This window comes from Vitis riparia, chromosome 8 (genome assembly GCF_004353265.1).
Source record: "Vitis riparia cultivar Riparia Gloire de Montpellier isolate 1030 chromosome 8, EGFV_Vit.rip_1.0, whole genome shotgun sequence".
NCBI lineage: Eukaryota > Viridiplantae > Streptophyta > Magnoliopsida > Vitales > Vitaceae > Vitis > Vitis riparia.
In genome coordinates, this window is record NC_048438.1 from 16,150,515 (window position 1) to 16,175,695 (window position 25,181).

A 25,181-nucleotide genomic window follows, 5' to 3' on the forward strand; every position below is an offset into this window, starting at 1 on the left:
TAGAGAATTGCAGAATTATGTAATTTTGCATTGTTGAAGTTGTAACAGGAATTAATACGTTTGGTTTAAGTAATTAAACCAAATATTCAAATCGAAAAGTGAAGGCAAACAACTTGCTAAACCGATGGAAAAGATGATCGAGCAGATGGACCGCATCAGAGGGAGTCTACCGCTGTCCTCTTGTAGGTGTACCACCTAGCAACCTGGAGATATACTCCCAAGTTGAACACACTCAAGGAAGCCAGAAGCCAGAAAAAGTAGTGAAGATGACCGTAATTCAAGTTGTCTGGTATCCACCCAGGCTTTCCACCCCTAGTGCTCACATCTGTAACAACGTTGACAAGCAGCGTACTCAAGTAGTTGCCAAGTGCAGCAGTTGTGAGGGAAAGAGCTGAGCACAGGCTCCTCATGGCATCGGGGGCCTGCTCATAGAAGAATTCCAACTGTCCAATGAAGGTGAAAACTTCTGCGCAACCTATGATGAAGTACTGTGGGACTTGCCAAAATATTGACATGGGGATGTGCTTGAGCTCGTAGTAGTTGTGTTCCCTCACCATGCGCAGTCTCAGGAGCTCCAAAGTACCGGCAATTAACATGGCAAATATGGAGATAACCAGGCCAATTGCTATCCGTTGAAGTTGGGTGAAACCGCTTTTGTGGCCTGTGAATTTCCTGGCAAAAGGTACTATCAAACGGTCATAGATGGGGACCCAGAAGATCACGCTGATGGTGTCGAAGAGTGAGAGAGAGGCTGACGGAATCTGGAAGGAGCCGGTAACGCGAAGGTCCATAGTGTTGCCTTGGAGGACAAATAGGGTGCCCATCTGACTGTACACTGCCGAAAACACGATGCCAGTGGCCCAAATGGGCAGCAACCTCATTATTGATTTGAGTTCCTCAACCTGGGTCACAGTGCAGAGTCTCCAGGAATCTACTGATCCTTTTATCGCATCAATGTGTGTCTCCACGGCTGCCTTATCAAAGAAACTGAGAAAGGAAAAAACACTAGTTGATGGTGCCACAGCTATGAGAAATCATGTCTAATAAATTAGTGCAATTAATCAACTACCATCATTCACCAAGGAGAGAGCAAAAAAACAGTGAGTTGAGTACTTCACCTCACCTTAAGTGCTTTGTGTGATCAAGCTTGCGGCTTCCTGTGACAGCAGATTCACTGTCTGCAGTCTCATAGAGTAGAGACTTATCAGCAGGCACCTCTACTTGAAATTTCCTCAAGGATGCAACTATCACCTGGCAGATGCGTGTCAAGGGACTCCCACCTGGCTTTTGGTTTCGGTACAATCGGGTGCCTGAGAAGAAACTCATAACAGCTATTCCCATGGCCACAGCAGGGATCCCAAAACCCCAACCCCAACCCACATTGGTTTGTACCCATACCAGCACAGAGGAAGCAAGAAGGGCGCCAATGTTGATTGAAAAATAGAACCAATTGAAGAAAGAACTCTTGCTTTTCCTCTCAGTCTCATCAGAGTCATCAAATTGATCAGCGCCAAAGGACGAGACACAAGGCTTAATCCCTCCAGTCCCCAGCGCTATCAGGTAAAGTCCTACAAAGAACACTGCAGTCTGTAACCCTGTTGGATAGCAAACGTTTTGTCCATCACAGAGTGGTTTCAACCCATGCGCAGATGCTGACAGTGTTAACAATGTCATCCCCTGATGAAACAAGCTAAAGAGTTTTTAGATATTCTAAGAAAAATAAAAACATTTATCAAAATCCAACCAAAGTTTAAATGAATAACAAAACTCTGTTTCACCAAACTTACAAAGACATAGATGATGGAGAAACCAGCAATTGTCCAATATCTTCCCAAGTATGCATCTGCTAGAAAGGCTCCAAGGAGTGGAGTGACATAACATGTTCCAGACCAATTAGTAACATTATTGATAGCCACAACATTGCGCTGGTTCAGTTGAAATTTGAGATAATTGACTAGATTTGTGTTAATCCCATAGTATGCCAATCTCTCACAACATTCATTTCCTGTCAAAATTCAAAACATATATCATTCTAGGCTGTCTCGGCTTTTTCCATTGATCACGTTTCAAAGGAGTGAAGGATAGGATGTTTGAAAAGGCAATACCAAGGATATAGGGACACGCTTTCCAGGTTCCTGTTTCCTTCTTGACTGAAGGATTGCTACGGAAATCAGTTGTTCCATCTTTAGTGTAGATGTCTTCTTCTGCCATGGTTGTTCATAAACCAGAAAAATGCCTGCTCTGTTCAATGCATTTATGTTGTAAATTCGCCTTCAACTTCAACTGGTTGCCGCCTACAAGGATCAGTACACTGTATATATACAACAATAGTATCAGTGAAGTACGTGATCACATAAGAAGTTTGAAATATCAGCTGGTACCTAGAAGATTCACCTCCAATAGCATAAAGAACAAAAGAGAGCAATACTGTGCTCCCTTCTTGTTATCTCCTTGTGGATAGGAGCCTCCAGCTGAAGACAGCCCTCCTTCTGTAGCACCTTGATATATGAAGAAGCCAAGATTAATGCAAAGATACCAACTCATAAACAACATTGAATGAGGTACATGGGTCTAGTTCCTTGCCTGATTCCTAATTAATATATATGTTGGCCGAAGTCTGAAGCCCATGCCAACAGTGGGAAGCCCAAGTGTGGAGTTGGATTCATTCCCCGTGGATGGCACACGATTCAATTTGGACTTAAATGCATTGCTGTAGTGGTGTCACTTTTGATGGTAAGGCTGTGATGTCCAAAGATCAGAGATTAATAAGATAAATGTCATTAAATGAACATTAAAGACCATCCCCCATATGCTATATTTATGTTAGCCATGTTCAAACTCTCTCCCTTTTGGCACGCTTTCCTAGGAGGAGGAGTTGCTATCTTTCAAACACAATCAAACGTCTTCTTTTATGTTTGGTGTAGTCTTTGTAGCAGTGTGGAGAAGTCAGAGTTCAGGAAGGCACTACCTTTAGTGGGCTCGTTTGTGGACAATATTTAATTGGATTAAGAGCTGCCATAGCCCTCAGTACGGGCTTGAATCTGACTGGAATTGCTTTGGACTGCAGTAATGGCTTTGGGTGGGTTTGCCTTGGGCCCTCTTAAGTGACCCTAAACCACAAAACCATGGTTATTAATTATTACAGGAAGAAAATGTCTTTTCGAATGGTTAAAATGTCCTCGATAGTTTATCTACAAATATAATCCTATAAAGACATATAAAGATTGAGAGCTTATAAGTGGCATTAGTTGTGGTGTCTGAGGTGGGGTTCGGGGAGGTGGGTTGAAGCCAACAACTAATGAGAAAAATTGCGAGCATGTGCCAGCATGGGCCTCAACTTCACCATGGGAAGCAGTGTAGGGCCTGGGCACATTCACCATTCACCCTGTCACACTCTTACCAAAATGATTCCCACCTTGAACTTAGAAAATTCTTCCCACCTCTTTAATTAGTTTGTACATAACTTGTTTGTAGAGTATTTTAATAATTTCATACAAAATATTATAACTAGTTTATACATTGAATATTTTAGAATTGTATGGAACCATCAAGTCTATCATACTATATACTTAAACCATGCATTGACTTATGGAATATTTAGTACAATATCATTAATTCCTTCACACTTGGAAATGCACTATTAGAGAGTATGTCAATAATGAAAGTCTCTAACTAATCATTAAGTATCCTAAGCTCTCTTGCACAAAACTTTTGTGGATAAAATAGAGCTAAACAAATTAGTTTTTGCTCATCAAAGACAATGAATAAATTATTAGGATTTAGACAAACTACACAAAGAAGCACCTGAGTGTTTATTTTAGTGAAAAGATATTAAACTCTTAAAGTTGCTTACTTATAACAACAAAGAATAACTACACTTAATAATGATACAAATTTGATTTGTAATTTCGTAAGTTTTATGTCGTAGTCTCTTTCAAGTTGAAAATGTATCATCCATATTCAAAATATCAATTTATTTATTTTTACCAAAACAAGAAAATTGATCAATAATTCCAACTAAATGTCCTAATTTTTCATTTGTAATGCTTGTAATAATTCATCTTTAATTCTTAATATAGCTTGCATCACATATAAACAAAATGCAAAGTTAAATGATTCTATTGATTCTATCAAGTTAATTAATTGATATCTTTGTTTAGAATTTGAATGTCCATATATATATTTTTATTTTTTATTTTTTTTTAGAATCAAAACTACAGCTCATAGTTTTATAAATAAAATAAAATAAAAGCGGCTAGTAAAGGGAAAAAAAAACCTCATCTTCTAGTTGCATTTGTAAAAGAGAAATAATTTTTTTATTTATAAAACTTAAATGTTTTAATCATTAATATTATTAAATATAAAAAGAAATTTCATTATTTTAAATATAAAATATTAAAATATTGGAATGTGATATAATTTTTATTTTAAACATTAAAAATATTTTATATTTTATATTTATATTTTATTTATTTATTTTACAAATTAAATATAAATATAATATAATATAACATATCTCATTAGATATGCTACCTTAAAATATTACGTTTATAAAATATGTATATCTTAAGATATCATATTCCTTTGAAAATCATATTCAATGATATATATATATATATATATATATATATATATATATATATATATATATATATATATATATATATATATATATATATATATATATATATATAATATCCTAAAAAAGATTAACATAATAAAAAAAACAAATGGTCTATTATAAAAGAGAGCCCACAAGAAAAAAATAATAAAAAAAAAACACTTATTTCAAACTTCTTGTTTTTATAATGAAAAAATGGTCTAAGTTATTTTTAAAAACACTGATTTCAAAATGGGTTGTTGTTTATGATACACCGTAAAGGAAAAAAAATGGTCTATTAGTTTGGTTATGCACATGTTATGTAGCAGTGTTGGACATCAAACTTGTTCTCTTTTATAATGAAAAAATGCTCTAAATAATCATGGGAAGTATTTAATGAAAAGGATTTTATTGTTTTGATGAAGAAATACATTAGTTATTAACTATGCCCCTTACCAAGTTCATGAATTATTTATCTCAAATTCTAAAGGAGGGGTTGAAATCCAAAAAAATATTCGAATTTTTAATAATACTTTAATTTGCTTTCACACCTTTCAATATTAAATATAATAAAAACTGTAAAAGATACAATGATATATTTATATTTTGAGTTGAAGGTCAAGTATATCATTATATTAATGAAGTTGTTACCATAAGATAATTATTCTTTATATTTATAACTGTGTTTTTATGATATAGAACACAAATTAAAAAATGAGTTTAATACACTTTATCCCCTCAACCTATCCCTCGTTTTGCATGTTACTCCTTTAGGTTTAAAATCAAACACATTACATCCTAAACTTTTTAAATTGTAACACTCTGCCTTTTTCGTTTGATGGTGTGAGCTCAAGTGGATAGAAGTGTCATGTGTTATACACATGATTGACCAATAAAGGGTAGATTTGTAAATTCCTAAACCCAAAAAGTCGTTCCTCCCTTAATCTTCGTTTTCGTTCAAGTCTATAATACATTACAACCCTAACCCCGTTTGCCTGTTGAGAAAATGTAAAAATAAAAGGATTCAAGGTTCTTAAATTTTATCATCCATAAACCTCACTACAACTAGTCGACATAGTTGAGTAGAGATTTCAATTTCCTTCTAGAAATCAGATCAATGAAAACCCATAACAACCCAAAATTCTAATCTCTTCTTTTTTTTCTTCCATTTTCTCTGCAACTAAACAACAACATTTAAAGTCAAACCACCCAAATCCCACATTTCACTGAGCATTTCACACATAAAAGCAATTCCGTCCAAATGGTATCCTTCAAAATCAACCCAAAAACCAAAAACAAAAAAATAAAAAACAAAAAGGTCATTCCAATAATCACATCGGAAAATGCCCATCTACAGACCCCCAAAATTCAAAACTCCAAACTCCCTTAGCTTCTTCTTCAAAGGTGGAAGATCTATGATGTCTAAGAAAAAAATTTTATGATTAGGGTTTGAAGATTGGAGTAAGAAGGAGGAGGAGATAGTAATAAGATAAAGACAAAATGTTGAAACTGCTAACCACTTGTAAAAGGGGGAAAATGCTGAAAATTGCACCCCAAATAAGGTTAGGGCTACAATTTGTTGCAAACGAAAATGAAAATGAAGACTAAGGAAAAGAGAGCTATTTGAGGATTTTTGGGTTTTTGGGTCTTTTTAGGTTTGAGACTTTACAAATCTATCATTCATTGGTCAGTCATGTATACAACATGTGAGATTTTCATTCACTTAAACTAGCATCATCCAACAAAAAATGTAGAGTGTTGCAATTTAAGAAACTTGAGGTGCAATGTGTTCAATTTTAACCTAAATGAACAATATGCAAAACACGTGATAGGTTGAGGGGGTAAAATATATTAAACCCTTAAAAAATCCATTACATGTTTCAAATAAAATTATTAATCTATCTTACAAAAAATAATTATTGTACTAAAAATTATGCCATATAGTAAATGCTTTTGAACCTTAAAAAATAAACCTAATTTAGAAAGTTATAAGATTTGTATAAGATTAGATGTTGGATTAAATTAAATAGTTTATAATGCTCTCTTAGTGTCACAAGTATAAGATCAGATGTTGGATTAAATCAAATTAAGAGTTTATAACGCTCCCGTAGTGTAACAAATGGCTATAATATAACTTTTTATGATTAACTTTGTGAGTATCATTAACGTTGTGGGTATTCATTACAAATAACTATAAATGATTTGATTTTATTTCTAGAGGGTACATGTACATAGCTACAGCATGAAATCAATGAGCATATATATCCTTGGGGAAGATGTTGACCATGATTTGATCACTGTCTTTTGATCCCTTTAGACTCGAAATGACGGCACTCATATGTACCTCTTTCCCCATGACCCTACATGCATAATGACAGCAGATGAAATATTAAAAAGGATGAATTAGAGAGCTAGTGAAGGAGTTGTTGCCACTCACCCACCGTCAGTTTAATCTTTGCGTTCAAACAAATCATAATGTCTTGCTGGGCTACCATCTGATGCTTGACATGAAAACCATTTCTCAACCATTTTCATTTTCCTTCTTAAGCCTCCTTGCTTATGCCTATAACATCACATACTGTTCATTCCATGACACCCAGGCCTATCGAAATAATGGAAATACATTACTTATTAATCTTCATCTTTTTGGGCCATGGAAAAGTGGGACCCGCTTGTCCATCTCATATCTACTCACTAAATGTTCTAATCTAAATATCAAAGAATCTTTATAACAAAAAATGATTAATCCTCAAAACATATGTACATTATGATATGGCTTTGTTGAGACTCCTAGACAGGTTTTGAATTGGTAAATTTACCCTCCTCTGGTGTCGCATAGGGATGTGTTCCTCCGCAGAAGCTTCAGTGCACTTACGTGCATGCAAAAGAAAAAGGGTACTCAATTCAAAACGTGGGAAATTAATAGAATTAAAATCGAAAGTACTTACAAAGTTCTCCATGGTTTTTGACCATGGTTTTTAAGCAAGTGAACCCTAATTAAGCTTAGCCAATTCAAGCTAACAAAGGCAAGTTAAACTTAATTGAACCTATGGGTCACATCCAACATTCTCTAGAAGAACTGCAATGAGTTGGCCGTCTGTTCTGACTCAACCTGCTCGAGTTTAGCTGGGTTGGTAAATGTTTCAAGCACTGGTGGTGACCGAACCGCTGAGAGTGCGACAAGATGGATGGGATAAGATGCCTTCAATCTTAACATATATTGGTATACCAAGACAAATTAATTTTGAAGCTTTTTGAAACAAAACGCCAACCAACTAAAATTCTGATTAAGGCTGTGTTGAAAAAAAGATGGCATTAGGATTTTAATAACTTTACTTCCAAAACTTCAATGGCCCATAAAGCATGTACTTTATGTAACATACAAGAAATGATGAATTGTTAAACCTTATGGTTAACAAATCTTATTTCTGAAGAATCCCTCATTCACCTAACCAAGTAAAACGACATGGTAGCAATGACCCCTTTAAAAGAGTGCATTGGCTGGTCATACATAGTACAACAAGCCAGAAGAATTAAGACAAAGCAGAGAGAGAGAAAGAGAAAGATTGAGATGAAGTACTCTTGGGTTCGCGTTCTGGTTCTTGTGGCTTGCCTGTTACCAGCATTAGTCGAGTGCAGGGTTCGGCAATACACATTTAATGTAAGTATATTGTTGATTGTTGATTGTTGAAGAACACATGCCTAGCTAGTTGTTGCATAGAGAGCTATTAATGGGGCTCAGGCCGTAATGCACTTAAGTTTAAGTGCTTTTTAGGGTCATGAATAGGGCTTGCCCCACGGGCAAAAGTTGCATGTCCTTTCACATAAATCATTCTTTGGAGACACTACATTTGTTTTCCTTCATATGCAATTAAAGCTTTTGCCGGATAAATTTATATCCATCTACTAATGACAACCGCCGATCTCTCGCCATTTTCATTTCCATAGCCCTACAAAAACTGCTTAATCCATTTTCTTTCTCGTTATTATTATGATGAATAATAGTACATCTACGAACTATTACTCATACTATGATCAGCATAAAACATCATTACTAGGAAGGACTTATTCTTAATAATATACCACGAAACCATTAAACTCCTGCTTGTAACTTTTAGTGGATGAGACAAATTCGTTGATTAATTAATGAAGTAGCCTCTTGTTGTTATTATACTTACGCACATTAGTCAAGAAGGTTGGTGCAAGCTGCAAACAAAATGATTTTTGTTTTGAAAAAGCCTGTGAAAGACATGGAAGGTCCAACCGCAAAAATAATATTGAAATAATAGGGGGGATTTATTTACTGGAAGACAACATATATGCGCCAATTTATTGACAGAGTCATAAAATGGGGTTTTGGTGGGGGCTGTGGGTAACTTGGGCAGGTGGTGTTGAAGAATACAAATAGACTATGCGCTAGCAAGCCCATTGTCACCGTGAATGGACGGTTCCCGGGGCCCACTCTCTATGTCAGGGAAGACGACACAGTGCTTGTCAGGGTTGTCAACCACGTCAAATACAATGTTTCCATCCATTGGTGAGGATCCAAATTCCACTATACTTGTAAATTTGTCCCTAACTTGGCTTTGAAATATACGAGGACTCGTATCACTTATATGTTGCAGTTCCGTTTGTTTGACAACTGAAGTGAAAGATAATTATAATTGGGTAAAATTAATTGTGGCAGGCATGGTATAAGGCAACTGAGAACGGGGTGGTCGGACGGGCCAGCATACATCACCCAGTGCCCAATCCAGACAGGGCAAAGCTATTTATACAACTTCACCGTTACTGGCCAACGGGGCACACTTCTTTGGCATGCGCATGTCCTTTGGCTAAGGGCAACTGTCCATGGTGCCATCGTTATCTTGCCTAAGCGAGGGGTGCCCTATCCTTTTCCAAAACCCCATAAGGAGGTTGTTGTCATATTAGGTGCGCTCAAACTGTGATCCAACTTGTTTTAGGAATGAAGTTTTGTAGTGATTTTGATTCATGGAGAATCATTTCTTGGGTTTTAATTTAATTAATTTGGATATCTGAGCTGCAGGTGAGTGGTGGAAATCAGATGTCGAGGCTGTGATCAATCAAGCTCTTAGCTCCGGTTTGGCTCCCAATGTTTCGGATGGTCACACCATTAACGGCCATCCAGGCCCTGTCACCAATTGTCCTTCACAGGGTACGTGTATGTACATGCATGATCATGCATGGAAGCTGCCTACCTAAAAGTTTTGCTACCCAAATTCAATAAAACACCCAGTCTGAAATTTTTTTGGAACTCTATGTCGATCGTTTGCAGGCGGCTTTTCATTGCAAGTCGAGGCCGGAAAAACCTACCTACTCCGAATCATTAACGCTGCACTCAATGAAGAACTCTTCTTCAAGATTGCTGGACATCAACTCTCTGTCGTAGAAGTGGACGCCGTCTACACAAAGCCATTCAAGATCGACACTCTTGTTATTGCCCCTGGCCAAACCACAAATGCTCTTATCACAGCCGATCAAAGCTCTGGCAAGTACTTGATGGCCGCGTCCCCTTTCATGGACTCCCCCATCGCAGTAGATAACCTTACTGCAACAGCAACTCTGCACTACTCCGGCACACTTGCGAGTTCCCCCACCAGTCTTACTAGCCCACCTCCACCAAATGCAACTGCAGTTGCTAACAAGTTCGTAAACTCTCTCCGAAGCCTTAATTCCAAAAAGTACCCAGCCAAAGTTCCATTAACCGTGGATCACTCCCTTTTCATCACGGTGGGGCTAGGAATTAACCCTTGTGCTACCTGCGTCGCCGGTAATGGAAGCCGGGCAGTGGCTAGCATGAATAATGTCACGTTTGTGATGCCAACTACAGCCATTCTTCAAGCACACTACTTCAACATAAGCGGTGTGTACACCACCGACTTCCCAGCTAACCCACCCGTGGCTTTTAATTACACTGGCTCGCCCGCAAACTTGCAGACCACGAATGGGACAAAGGTTTATAGGGTACCTTACAACTCTACGGTTCAAGTAGTTTTACAAGATACTGGGATCATCGCCACTGAGAACCATCCAGTCCATCTACACGGGTTCAACTTCTTCGCTGTGGGCAAAGGACTGGGAAATTACAACCCAAAGACGGATCCTCAAAACTTTAATCTCATTGATCCTGTTGAGCGGAACACTATTGGAGTACCATCCGGTGGGTGGACAGCTATCAGATTTCTAGCAGATAATCCAGGTATATACTTTTTGACGCATCTTCAATTAGGGCCTAATTTCAAATTTCATTACAAATTTTTCTCCATGAATTAAGGTCCCCTAATTACATTTAATTTGTAATACGCAGGAGTTTGGTTCATGCATTGCCACTTGGAAGTGCACACAACCTGGGGACTGAAGATGGCATTCTTGGTGGACAACGGCAAAGGCCCCAACCAGTCCATTATACCCCCTCCAAGTGATCTTCCCAAATGTTAATTTACATCCCAAACAACTGTTAATTATACATACAAGTAGAGTGGATTTTTCCCCGTGAAGAGTGGATGAGACAGGAAAAAGTTCCACGCAGATGAAGAAAAGGAGAGTTTTATTGTTTCTTGAGTAAAACACGAGAATTTGCTCAAGCATGCTTCAATAAGCGCTAGCATTTTAGTTATGGGAAATTGGGAATAATACTCAAATTTTTCAGGGTCACATGTGTTGGAATCTGAATAATATATGTATAAGTTTTGATTGTATGTGTTTATGTAAGTTCCCAAGGTTCTTCAAATCCATGTACTTATTTAATAGGAACCATTTGATTGCTGAATCCATTCTACAAATTTCTAAGGCAGTATCATTTTATTTTCTTTATAAATTCAGTAATATATAGTGCAACCTTTTATGAAATCAAGACTATTATCCAGATCAGACACTTGAATCATTTAAGACACGAAATTAAAGCGCCACGCCACCTCCCACCTGCTTTTACGCATTTATTTTGCTTTTTGGTGGGCCAGTGCGAGGCCCAAACGTATGCGGGCTTTACTCAAGAGTGGGCCAAAAAGTTGGTGGTGGATCCTAGTGAGGCACGCCCCAAAGCGGTAAACCGAGCTTTGGAACACTCAGCTCTCATTGGTGCTTATGATTGCGTGGTGTCATTTTACCATCTGATTTTCTGGGCAGTACCAGTGTTTCTCTTAGCTTTTGATTGGTTGTTGAGAAAACTCAGGAGAAAAATTCTAAACAATGGGTCAACCATGCCAAACGGCTTGCAATGGGTTCTACTGGGCAGATGGTTTATTTGATTGATTCCTCTTGCCTAAACAATCAGTAGTATCAAATTCAAAATGCTGAACTCTACCTACTTAAAGAAAGATTTAAAGCATTCTTTGTTTACTTTCCCTTCCTATCTTTTTATTTTTTCATCAACCAAACAATGATTTAGACTTTTTATTTCTAATGGGCAACCTCATCTGCAGTACTAGACATTTAACTGTGTTTTTCCTCTGGCTCAATAATGCAGCTCAGTAACATTTTTAGAAGGAAAGAGAACCATTAAGAGTGTTTTGAGCTGTACTTTACTTACAGCCCTATGTGTAGGCCAGGCCTAAAGTGAATTATCCCATTTTTTTATCCTCCCTAATTGTTACAAATTTTACATTTTAGAATTAATAATGATTAATTTTTAATAATATATGTTCTGTGTAAATAAATAAAACAATGGGGCTTCTATGGACGTGTGCTTCAACCATATTGTTCTGCTAATTACAGATTGTCCTTTTCAAAATTGCTCCAGCATCTCTTCTGTCTCTCTCTCTCATAATTGGGGAACTTTTGTTAGTCACAGCCCCTGCAAATACCAAACCCTCCAATCACGACTCAACCCTTGTGTCTCTGTGCTCATTCCTAGCACTGTTTGTAGGTCTCCCTCTTGAAGACAGCAGGAGCTGGCATACTTGGCTGTTCACTTCTTCATAGCTCTCTCCTATTGTCTTTATCCCTCAAACGCCTTCTTTCTGTAAAAATAAAGAAGAAAGAACAAACCTTTTCCACTTTTACTGCTTCGATTCTGCAGAATCTCTCTGTTTCCTCTGTTTTCTTCTTCTTCATTTCAACTGGGTTTTCTGTTAAAGTAAGTCTTGAGTCTCACTTTGTGAGCTTCAAGCCTTCCCACTTCTTTTTCTTTTTCTTTTGTTTTTTGAAATTAAATCTGGGTTTTGTTTCTCTTTCTTTTTTTCCTTGATATTTTTCTGCTTTTGGATCTGATAGGGAGGTCTAGGGTTTATCTTTTCACAGGTAAGATCTGCTTTTTCAACTGTTTCTTGAATTTTCCTTGGATTTTGGAAAGTAGGTCTTTTCCAGATTCCTCAGTTCACCCTTGACTCAAAAGGGTATTCCATTCTGATTCCCTCCAAATGCTTCTAAATTCAATGACCATTTCTCTGGGAAACCTCAAAGTCTCTGCATTTCTCTTCTAGATTTTCTGTCTTTGCCTTTATAAATTTCTAAGGAATTCTTGAGAAATCGTATAATGGTGGGGATTGCCAAGCTTTACTAGCTATGTCTACACTGTAATTCATTATTCTGAGCAATGTATCGAGGAATTGAATTTCTCTCTCCGGCCTCATATCTTCAAAATTCGAATTGGTTGTTCAGTGAAAGTAATGGGACAAAATGGACCCACGAGGAGAACAAGCTGTTTGAGAATGCCCTCGCGTTGCACGACAAAGATACCCCGGATCGATGGCTGAAAGTGGCAGCCATGATCCCGGGGAAGACAGTGGAAGATGTAATGAAGCAGTATAAGGACTTGGAAGATGATATTAGTGACATAGAGGCAGGGTTGATCCCAATTCCTGGATACAGTACCAGTTCTTTCACATTGGAGTGGAATAACAATCAAGGCTTTGATGGGTTGAAACAGTTCTACTTTCCTGGCGGAAAGAGGGGCTCTGCGACTCGGTCTACCGATCAAGAAAGGAAGAAAGGAGTGCCGTGGACCGAAGAAGAGCACAGGTAATTTATTCTAATTATAAAATTATGTTTAATCTGTTCGAATTTTCTATTTGTTAATTGATGTAACATGTCTGGATGACCTGCTAGCCTTACTAGAAGTCAACCTACATTCCAATTGGTTTCTTTGTTTACATAGATACCCAAATATTTGTTTGGTCGCTGAGAATTCAGAAAGGAGTTGAAAATTCAATTTTGAATGTTAGTTTCATGTGGTTTCGGTTTTTGTAAAGTGAAAGAGTTTGGCTCAATTAAGAATAGTTTTATTAGTCTCAGTTCCCGTGGGTTTTGGTTTTAAAAATCTAATATTCAAAATTTTGAATGCTTTGCTTTTCCTACATTTTCTTGCAACAAAATGGAATATGACTACATAGTCATAGGTTTGGTAACTGAAAGTATCTGATAGCCTGAAGTTTGGGTGGTTCAATGAGAATTTCTTCAAAGCTACTTATATGTGCTCTGGTTATTTGCATTTATAAATGCTATTCTATTGAATGCCTTTTCTTCAAGATAAGGATCAAGCTCTTGATGTTTTTGTTTCCTCCTGCGATTTGTGATGTGTTTTATTGATGATGAAACCACAGGCAGTTTCTGATGGGTCTTAAGAAGTATGGAAAAGGTGACTGGAGAAACATCTCACGCAATTTTGTGACTACTAGGACTCCCACCCAGGTGGCTAGTCATGCTCAGAAGTACTTTATCAGGCAACTTTCAGTGGGGAAAGATAAGAGGAGATCTAGCATCCATGACATCACAACTGTAAATCTCACCGACTCTAAGTCTCCTTCCTCAGACAATGACAGACCTTCATCGCCTGATTGCTCTACCACAGTTATGCAGCTGCCACACTACCCAAATATGGTTGGCACAGCCAAACCAATGCTTGACCAGAGACCGCCAAATCAAGGAGCAGCTATGGTTTTCAATCCTTCAAATGGCAATCCATTCTTAGCACCTCCTTGTGGGATTTCTTCAAATGGGCTTAAGCTGCATGAACAATTTCTGCATAGAGGTACTCTTAATGGACCTCAGTTTGTACCTCATAGTTCAATATTCCAGATGCCATCCACACAACAACAACAGCGTCTTCATGGATGAAATGGAATGCTCCGAGCCCTAAGGTACTGAAATGTTAAATCTTATTGTGTGAAGTTGGATTGCTGTGTCTATGCTTTGTCATGGTTTTATGTCAGCTTATCAATGAGGCTTTGAGTTAGTCCTGGGCAATTAAACCCTAGAAAGAGATCTTTTCATAATTTAAAACCATGAAACTGGAAGGGAAGTTCAATGTAAGTGAAGTTTGAAATTGTTTCTGAATTCAGATGTTGCATGCCTGTTTGAGGGGAACTTGAGGGTGGTCAGAAGGCATTTACAGATTGGACCTGTGTGTATCAAAACGAGAGTGGAAAAGGGATTAAACTAGATCATGGTCTGTCCTATCATTAAGACTTATTTGAATCAGTAAATTGTGCAGCTTCCAAGTTCACATGATGGTGGGTGAAATAGAGGCACTAGTGAGATAAAGTCCCTTTAAGGCTGATATAAAGCTTTAGAATGTCTTAGGAAGAAGGTTTTATTTAAACTTGTTGATACTATTATTAATAGTGAGATGTCATGAATCATTCAAACAAGAATTCCTCTATGAACTGTGCTGTTCTTCTATTAGTTGGGAACTTTGTAGATTATGTACTTCTCTCCAATAAAATCATTTCAGCTGGTGGTTATGTAATTTTTAAGTCTGATTTACTTTGAAATGTTCTATTAGTTGTTATTCCTGAAATGGGGAGTGGGATTCATAATTTTCTAAAGATTTAATGAGGATGGGTTATACTTTTGGTTCAACACATGGAATCATTTTGTGTGCTTTATACGCTATCATAAACCAAAGTGGAAGCGGTTGATTTGGACAATTGGCCATGTTGTACTGATGCGTGGTCTGAATTTGCCAAGTCACAAGGCACTTGCACTCATTGAAATGACATATGTGACTTGATTGCTTTTTCTGTATGCCTTTTTGGCAAAATACGATTTATACATTCAATGGCACTTGGTTGACTGAGTGACAATCGAACCTCAACCAAAGCTGAGTCCAATGTTCTCTGCTTAAGCATCTCATTTTCCATTTTATGTTCTTTTCACTTTGGTCTTTTAATGAGGATGGCAATCTTTCTTTTTCTCTATGCTATCTCAATAATGATAACATGATGGGGTAGAAGGGGACGGTAGTAAATGTATTAGTGGGAGGCTGAAAAAATCCATGTAAGATTAGCCTACTGTACTTTAGTGGGCTAGGATTTGCATCCAGCAACAGGCACTTGAGAGGCCCTCCCTATGCTGGTTGAACCACATGTCGTTTGTCATGTAAGACAACAGTCTTGATTTATGTTTTCTCCCTTTGTTTGTCCTTTATTTGCCCCATTCCTTGAAATAATTGGCAATAATTTCTCCCCACAATAATCCAATTGTTACTTGTGCCAAAAACTACTGCATTTGCAGACTATGTTCCCTATTCATAAAAGGCATAATGGTCTTGTAATCCAAAAATATACCTTCCCAATTGATGAAAATCCGAAAGGTCTTGCCATTTGCCTGTTCCCACTCTCCTTAGAGTTGTAACTTCTGTTCCATGTAAACAGGGTGGTATTTAGTGTCTCATTAGGTGAATGAAGCTTTGTTCCATTCTTAATCAAGGAAGATTAAGGACTTCTCTCTGATAGCCTTAAATGGGATTTAAGGTTTTCCTTTTTGGTGGGAAATATTATTTTGACTCTACTTCTATATCAACCTTCTCCCCAGTTCAGTGCAACTGGGAACTAATGGTTGATTTTGGTTTCTGCAGGTCTTTACATTTATGAGTTATGTCTGTCAACCATCCAAAATCCCCTTCTTCCACTTCCATTCACTTGGTCATAGTGGTTACAGTTTGATCAAAACTGAAGGAAATTACAGTCGACAAAAGAAAGGAAAAAAGATCCTCTCAATGTTGCTCCTGCTTTCTTTTGTTGTTGCAAATTGTTGGCAGTACCAGAACCAATTATTTTGGTCCCACCCACCAGACAAAAAATATGAACATTCCTATAAACTTTTTCTTTCCTAAATGACAAAACCACCCATTTTCCCTTTCTTTCTTTCTTTCTTTCTTTTTTTCTTTTTTTCTTTTTTTCCTGAAGCAACTGCCTTTCTGCAAGTTGCATTGGAAAGCACTTTAGCCACTTTATTCTAATTTTCATCCACTCCTTAAGTAAACTAACACCACATGATTAGTCTCATGCCCTACACTTTTGCTCCTGCTTGTTTTCTTCTCTATTTGTTCAACAATATTCTGATTCTCTGATTCCAGATGCTTTCAATAAACCATCCATCAATAATTCTTGTAAGTTGTGAATGAAACTCCGCTACACACCAGTCAGTAAGAAAGAAAATTCTAAAAAGATAAAGGAGCTGGTTTTTATTTCTCTGTTGGGCCCACATGGATCCAAGAATAATTCTGGGGGCGCTTTTGATGCACATCACAGAAAGCAAGACAAGTGGACAGAAAGTGCAAGACGTTTTATAAATCATCATGATCGGCTAACACACACAAAAAGGCAAGGAATCTACCATAACTCCAAATACTATGGTCTTGCAAGCCTGCAACTACACTTGCATCTGACTGGTGAACAAGTAGCTGTGGGGAAATTTCAATACCAAGGCCAATAATGTGAACTTGGATATCCGTTGATTTGAATTGGTAATGAGATCCTTTTGCCATCCACTCTGCTATCTATTGGCTGTCCTCTTACCTATATAAAAATCACGTACTCATTCTCCTTGCTCTCTGCTCTCTGACAAACATCCATTATTGACCTGCAAATGTGGGTGGCTATGGAGAATGACGAGAGGTCGCTTTTGTTCATCTCCTAGATGGCTTTGGCTATTCCGTAAAACATCTCAATTCAAGAGTTGTGCTGACAAGATAGGTTCATGTTTTCCACTATGCATATTGGTTTTTGGAAGCTTATTGGATTCATAATAATTCTTGGTGAAGCTTCAATTATTAAAAATAAATAAAAAGGTCGCATGGCCGGTACAACCATTAGCTACCGACAACGGGTGGTACCAAGCACATTCTTGAAGGTCTTGTGACACCGGGAGCACCACATTTCCCTTAATAATACATTCTAGTTTCCCAATAAGAAAAAGCATCTCATGAAGTTCTGATATTTTCTCTCAGTATATACAAGAGAGGAAAAAAAAACGGAAATTAAAAGGGAAAAAGTTCAGCCCTAGTTAAATATAACTGCTTGGTTTGTTTTCCTGATTCGCTCCTCTTTTCTCAACTACTTTCTCTTGTGTTCTTGAGTGATTGATCGTAGTTGGTTGATGGTGCAAAAACATCATGTGGCATGGTAAAAGTCAGCCAAACTCCGGGTTGAACGACTAAGAAACCCGCCTTTCTGCTTTATGTTTTGTTTCTGAGCGTTGATTCACTCGTGGCTCTAATGAAATTCTGCGAGTAGGGTTGGCAGTCATCACATCATGATGGATGCCCATTCCTCATCGACTTATTGGAACAAGTCCTACCTTTTCTTGGGCTGAGCTGAACTAGGCCCGCATCCAACTTTTAGGGGTGCCTCCCAACACTACAACTCGCTTCACCTGTCCAAGTAGGTTAATATTGATAGTGTTCTAAAAATGTTCAGAAAAATCCAGATTCTTTTAGGTCAATGGATTATATCTTATCTGTCCCTAAGATTATCCTGTATCATAAACTGACATCAACCTGAAGGACAGTCAAGGCAATATGGAGGTTAAGTTAATGGTTTACAGTTCCATCTTCTGTTTGGCCAAGGTGAATCGCTCTTATCCACCCCATAGGGTAACGTTAGGTTTTTCATTTTTGTATTACTTCAAAACAAATGCTTTCCCAAATAATATTGTACATAAATGTTTCCCATCACAAAGATTGCCAAATATGTCAAAAGAAGAAACAGCAAAAATATTCTACATCAGATATTAATTTCACCATTCACTGCCTTTGGGCACGGAAGTTGCCAGTGGTCCAAGAAGTTGCATAGTTTTTGTGGGGTTCGGCCTGCCTATATTTTGATTCACGGATCTTTAGGCCGGGCCTAGGCTGTAACTTTCATAGCCCAGCTTTTGGCGTTTAGATATTTATAGATAGGCCGGTGCTATAATTTGTGGCCCACTTCAATACCCACCACCCTATTGCATGTATCAGGTCATTGGGCTTTCCCATTTTAAGAACCAATGCCCTATCCGGCTATCCCCCAACATCTGATAACCGATATATCAATAATAATTGAGGTTTAACAACTTAATTTGCACATAACAATAACAAAAGAACAGAAGAGGGGTGATGTTGACTTGTATCTTCTTTTCACTAATTTTGCTATATAATTATTTCTGTTGCCAACCTTCCCGAGTGAGGCCCCATTGTTGAGGACTTTTCTGGGACAGTAGGAAAGCTTTTGATGTTTTTCTTGGGCAGTTAGCATCTCTCTCCGATTCCATACATACCTTTTACTGTGTCCCAATCAACGTCTAAATAATTTAAAGGTGGCCTTTTTCTCAAACAATTCCTGTACAATGAGGATATGGTTGAGCTTAAAAAAAAAAAAGGCATTGCGACACTGATCCATCTTCAGCTTAAATGAGATACTGACATGACGATAGCAAATTGTTAATTGTTAATTGTTATTGTTATGCCACGCTTCTTGGGGAAATAAAATGAAAAAGAACAGGCGATAAGGCCGTAAGGGTGGACAATGTTTTACATAATATAACGCAACAATCATAGATGAATCTAGCAGCAATTTTGGTAATAGAAATTAAGTTATTTTTTTCATTCCACTTCACCCATCAATATAATACTAAGAAACATAAGATATTTTAATTATAGAAGAGTTACATCATGAAACCTTAAGAGTAATTAATCCTAGACTTTGGATAATCAATTGAAAGAGTCATTGGTTTTTTTTTTTCTCCTATGACCTCTGAGTCATTTTATAATAGTATGACTAGTTGAATGAGGATTAATACATGTATTATATATCGTTATCAATAAGTACTTGGGTAAGGATAGGGGAGTTTTTTTTAGCATGTGATGCATAATATCTCTAGATGCATGTATGTTCCGAATGACAAACATCATTTTCGACGATTTTTTTTTTTTTGAAGAAAAAAAAATCCATTAATTATGTAATGCCAATCAGTAATGACAGAGCTCAAACCCTTTTCTGCTTGTTAACTTGCATTTCCACAGAGCAGGAGCATTGGATCCTCTCGTAGTTGTGAAACATAAAAACATCCATGTAGGCTCTATGTTTCTCCTGAAGAGAGAAGAGACAGAGGAAGGTGGAAGAAAAAAAAACAAAAAGCAAAGAAACAAACCCGCTCTTCAGGGATCTAATTTGTTATTGACTGGTGGCAAATTAAGTTCAGAAAATTTAGTAAGTAAATCTTATTTTGCTAAGGTTCATCCGGAACTGGATTTAAATAGCAAAGTAGTTGTGTGAACAGGTTCAGCAGTCAGAGGACCCAGGAGCGCACTGAATTTGACCAGAGTGAATAAATTGTCTGACATTTGGACTTAATTTAACGTATACAATATCTAAAATGGATTTAAATTTAATGCGGAAAGAGAGTTGGGGATAAGAGCCTATCCAAATAAAGTGGCACAGCGGAACAAGTTGTCCCGAGCCAACTAAATCAGAAAGCGGACACGATTGAACATGGATGGGGAGTTATAGTGTTAATTACCCCTTGTCTCGTCCACACCCGAGGGACAAAACCCTAAGACCCACATCTTGAACGGTTGAACCCACCAATAATGGCCAAGAAAATTGGGACAAACGGCCAGAGTCTCATTGAAGGGGAGGATGGGGCAGGGAATTGAAATTGTTTGTTTCTTTGTATAAGGTAGTAGGAACCTCAAAACCCTGATAGCCATGCTGCTGTCCCTGCCTGATTTTTCAGGTCTCCTTTTGCCAAGAATCGGTGGCGCATACATGGCTGGAGACGTGGCCAGCTTCAAAACCAGATGGGAATTCTACAGGGTTGCCCCAGCTTGTCTGCCACCCAACCGCTAGAGAAACTCAATCCACCTAATGTGTGTAGTTCACGTGACTGGTGCTTGGTTTGGGGTGCATGCCCATCACAAAGGATATTTTTTTGCCCCAGTTGCCTCACTGCATCTCCATTCAAATTTCAAGTCATTGAACCCGCCAAACATATGTGTGCACACAAGGGGGCGTTGTGTTGCTGTCAACCTTTCACTCGCTTCCAAATGGCAACTTGTTGAGTTGTTTGCCTACTTTCAATTAACTTCCCCCAAGTCATTGAACCTACCTTCGCAATTATAATTAAGAGAGAGAGAGAGAGAATGGGAGCATGACTAACTACACTCTCCAAATCTAGTGCATGCCTACCATCCCTATCCCCTCTCTTCCCTCTTCAACTTGATTTCTTCTACCTTTATTTTCCTACTGCGCCAATCATCATCATCCCATCCAAATACTCCTCCTCACTACTATCTGTATTTTCCAAACTTGGATCGTCAACAATCCCGGTTTTCCTAGTACATGATAAAATTGGAATCATCAATTCCCACAAGACGGCGAGCATGGTTTCACCTAATTCCCACTTCAAAAAAGAAACCTGCACATGCATTTCGTTGTAATACATTTATTTAATTGGGTTCTCCCAATTTTCACTTACATCCCCCACGCACAAAAGCCCAGAGACAGAGTCATGACCGCCCATGAGTTGTTTAATTTTTTCTCCTCGTTGTATATACCCATTTTAAATGCGTAGATAAGTTAACTATGGTACGCATCTCTATAATTCTATATATAAAATTATGTTCTTTTGGCATGGTAGGTCCTCTTGGCTTCTCTTTCCAAATTTGATTTTATTACTACATTCTTCTTTCTAGAACGCCTCGCTGGTATTAAGCACAATTTCCAATCTATTGATCTAATCATCATGTGGAATATTGGATAAAGTGACGTATTAGAGTAATAGAGGGCAGGACTACAATTGAATTCGTCTACATGGCTCATGTGGCATCATTCCTTAGGTATCCGGTATCCCTCTCGTTGGGCTGGCAGTTAGGTATTAAACCAACGGACTTACGAATTATTCCCCCAAAAATAGTAACGAACCTACGAGGCGACAAATCAATTAATGCACCCAACAAACATAAACTTTTAACAAGAAAAGGTCCCCCCCAATCAATCACAGCCGGTGCAACCGTTCTGCCATCAAACGTTAATCATTTTCAAGCCTTGGGAATATAGTTGCATACATGCATCACGAACATTGATCATTAATATTAATACAATGATTAAGGTTGTGATTAGCCCAGCCTCAAAGCCCCACACCAGGATTAGAGGGGGGAAGTTAGCGCCACGTCACGAGCCACGCCAAAACATAAAAACATTTTATTGTGAATGGCAATTGAATTTCTTTTGCTGACATTGTCGTCTGTCTCCCCTTCCCCAGGCCAACGTGAAGAGGATGGATAATGGAAGATCTCCATATCTCCCTCGCTTTCACTCCCATATATTGCCTATCCAATTTGATGAGAGGCCATGAAACCATTGTGTTTGGACAATCTCCTTTTTCTCTTTAGTCAATTTTATTACTTGTTTTTTCAATTAAGGGACCTGATTACCGAATTGTTGGCCCACATTCAAATGGGCCCAACATGTAGGAGTTGCAGTTAAAAACTTATATCTATATCCACCATTGAAAATTCAGCTACAAGGACTTGTCTCTTATCCTTTTACCCTTTTCTCCTTAATGAAAAATCAACAGAATTTTTTTTTAAAAATAGTGCTAATCAGTCATACTCTTCATACATCAACTTGGATTAGTGCCTAATAAGAACAAAGTTATGATTAATTTACTCATAGTATACTGCCCTTCCAAAAACTAACATGCATGCTATATAATTGAAGACACTCTCAATCACTTAAGAAAATGCCCGAGACTGAAAGGCTTTCCTCAAGCAACAACATTTTATACCATAATTTTCTAGCTAGGATATTGAAAGTTTCTCAAATCAAATAGGAACCCAGATGGCTTTATGAAACTAGCTAAGCCAGAGCAGAAGCTATACTTGTTCTAAGCTTATGTAATCATTGTATAAACACGCTCGATTGCTCATCCATGTATTAGTCTAAGACTAAGGTACTATAAAAAATCTAAATCGAATTAAGAGGAAAAAAAAAACAAAAGAATTAAAAACTCGAAATATAGAAAAGGGTAATGGAAGTTAGGCTTGGAAGGTCCAAAATACATTAGGTGAGCTCAGAAGAAGGCCAGAATGGGACGTATAATGAGTAGATAGGGTGGTGGACAAAAAATACATTAAATAATAATCGGGGGTGAGTGAAATGAATGGTGAGGGCGAGGTGATGTGTCAAAAACGGTGGTCAACGGGTAAGCATTCGTGAGATGCATGAACTTGGACACAGTTTTGACACCAATCCAAAAAGCAGGCCTCTTCAGTCTTTGTTTTGTCTGATTCTGATTTTTCCATACGGCCTCTAATCCTATACGTGCGTCTTGGTTGGACTACTTTTAACAATTGGAATTCAAGCATATATCAGATTTCAGAAAATGACTTGCTTAATTCTCACCCAATTGAATCCCAACAGCTAAGTAAATAGAGAGAAAAGAAAAAAAAAAAAAAAGGAAAAAGATTTAACTCGTGTTATGCCAGAACTGGCCTCTTAACTATAGCGTGTTCTTTGGTATTATGATGTTTCAAACTTTCAAAGCAATTTTGTTTCTTCTCCAAAAGTATGTATTGAATACTATTTGGGATGATTTCCCCTTGAGTGGTTGAATGATTGCTATTTTGATACATTCTTGACCTACGCACTACAGCGACTGATGGGAACTTTTTTTTAGTTAATATAGGAAAGTGGATGTATTTTCGGTTTAGTGTGCATTTGCTTTTCACTGTCTCAAAGCATTTTAAAAAATATTTCGTCACAATTAGAGTATTTTATAGCAAGGGGTGTTTTGAACGGCAAATTGTTTTATATACTGTGCAAAAGCATGTTTTCTGTATAGATATTGATTTAAAACACTGTAAAGTCACACGCACGAGACTTCAGCAACTCCAGCGATAGTATCATAGGCTTAACAATGTTAATTAACTTGTAGCCTAAGACCTCGGAATAAATAATAAAAGTGTATGCATTGGAATTGGTGAAAGAAGAAGATATCAGCTGTTCCCAAAATCTCAGTCAAGACCTTGGCTTGTATACACGTGAAAGATCGGTTTTGTTGAGCCCATCATTGGAACACTTTTTTGTCACGAGCAAAGCAGGGAGAACTGTTGAAAATTCACATTTTCATGTACTGCTTCCAACTTGTGCGTCGTGCGCCACATGCTTCCTAGGAGTCCTCGCGGATCAAACAAGTACAGTAAGTCACGCGGTCACACTGCTTTTCCCTTTCCTAAATCATTAGTGAAGGAATCCGTTCTTGATCAGAGGGATCAAGCCATCCGCATACTTATAATAATATATCATGAGTAGGAAGACTAGAGATACTCGATTTTGTCCTATGTGTTCATTGTTGGGGGGATAGATCACCTTATAAGCGGTGACATGTACCAAACGAACCCACGTACCATCCATGTAATACTGACTAAATCTTAATCATCAATTGGAATTCTCATATTTTAAACGTCCCTTTGGTCAGGTGTGGTCTAAAGAAGAAAACAAAATCAATCTGTGGGTGGGTAAATTATCATCGTATATGCATGGTCGAGGGACAAGGTCATGAAAGAAGCATCATTGAAAAATCTTGCTCCTACGATTATTGAAAGAAAAATGATTAGATGATGGGTGAATTTTAGAGGGTATATAAATGTGGAATTTTAGGATAAGGAAGATTCCTCTTTCAATTTTTGCTTTTCCAACACCCAAAAAAAAGAGAAGAAGAAGAAGAAGAGAGAGAGGTGTTGCAATTGAAATCCATGGGTGCAATGCCAATGATAATCACGTTGTATCCACGCGGATTCAACAGTAGAGTGTGAACAAATTGCCACATTTTTTACACGTTGAAAATGATTCAGTGGGTCAAAGGAATGGGGCGGAAGGCGCAGCCGTCGAAAATGCTAAAATGTCAGCATTGAAAAGGTTAAAACCCAAGACATGGATTTTCTCGAGAAAATGTAGAGCTTTAGAGGAGCAATTTTTTTTTGAGTGGGCTCTTTTAAAAGCTTCACGAAAATGGATATGTTATAGAAATTAGAAAGGGTAGTTGGTGGCACAATTATTTTATTGTTGGATCAATTATGCCACATTATGAATGATACTGAGAAATGATTATATGGCTAAAGTCTTGGGACAAAATCACTGCTCCATTGTCAGCATTTGCACGAGTTTTCCTATATTCTTATTATTGGGACATGCTTTTCTTATCTTCAGAAATGTACGCTTACACATTGCCTAGTGCCCTAAACCCTGTCCCATATCACCTACAACTTTACTCCCTCTCTATTTATCTCATTTTTAAAATGAGTTTTGAATCATTTCTATCTGGGTGTGTTTACGGATACCTCAAGGGTGTGTGATCCACT

The 25,181-nt window shown here is 37.7% G+C and overlaps 3 protein-coding genes across 4 annotated transcripts; 2 read left to right on the plus strand and 1 right to left on the minus strand.

The window, feature by feature from the left end:
• LOC117920097 (protein NRT1/ PTR FAMILY 8.2-like) lies at nt 1-2,424 on the minus strand. The gene is made up of 5 exons (XM_034837451.1): nt 2,395-2,424; nt 2,106-2,311; nt 1,788-2,005; nt 1,124-1,677; nt 1-987 (listed from the first exon to the last, which is right to left on the minus strand). The coding sequence occupies exons 2-5, from the start codon at nt 2,209-2,211 to the stop codon at nt 156-158; spliced, it is 1,710 nt and encodes a 569-aa protein (XP_034693342.1). The 5' UTR covers nt 2,212-2,311; nt 2,395-2,424; the 3' UTR covers nt 1-155.
• Nucleotides 2,425-8,134: 5,710 nt separating this feature from the next.
• LOC117920099 (laccase-4-like) lies at nt 8,135-11,390 on the plus strand. Its single transcript, XM_034837453.1, has 6 exons — nt 8,135-8,261; nt 8,986-9,137; nt 9,288-9,532; nt 9,648-9,776; nt 9,897-10,820; nt 10,929-11,390. The coding sequence occupies exons 1-6, from the start codon at nt 8,172-8,174 to the stop codon at nt 11,057-11,059; spliced, it is 1,671 nt and encodes a 556-aa protein (XP_034693344.1). The 5' UTR covers nt 8,135-8,171; the 3' UTR covers nt 11,060-11,390.
• A 944-nt stretch (nt 11,391-12,334) lies between these two features.
• On the plus strand, nt 12,335-15,372 carry LOC117920105 (transcription factor DIVARICATA-like). 2 transcript variants are annotated; one of them, XM_034837464.1, is made up of 3 exons: nt 12,335-13,579; nt 14,161-14,697; nt 14,899-15,372. In XM_034837464.1, exons 1-2 carry the CDS (start codon nt 13,155-13,157, stop codon nt 14,672-14,674), a joined length of 939 nt encoding a protein of 312 aa, XP_034693355.1. In that variant the 5' UTR covers nt 12,335-13,154; the 3' UTR covers nt 14,675-14,697; nt 14,899-15,372. The 2 variants fall into 2 exon arrangements, with proteins under 2 accessions (XP_034693355.1, XP_034693354.1); XM_034837463.1 differs by having other exon boundaries at nt 14,161-15,356.
• The last annotated feature ends 9,809 nt before the right edge of the window (nt 15,373-25,181 follow it).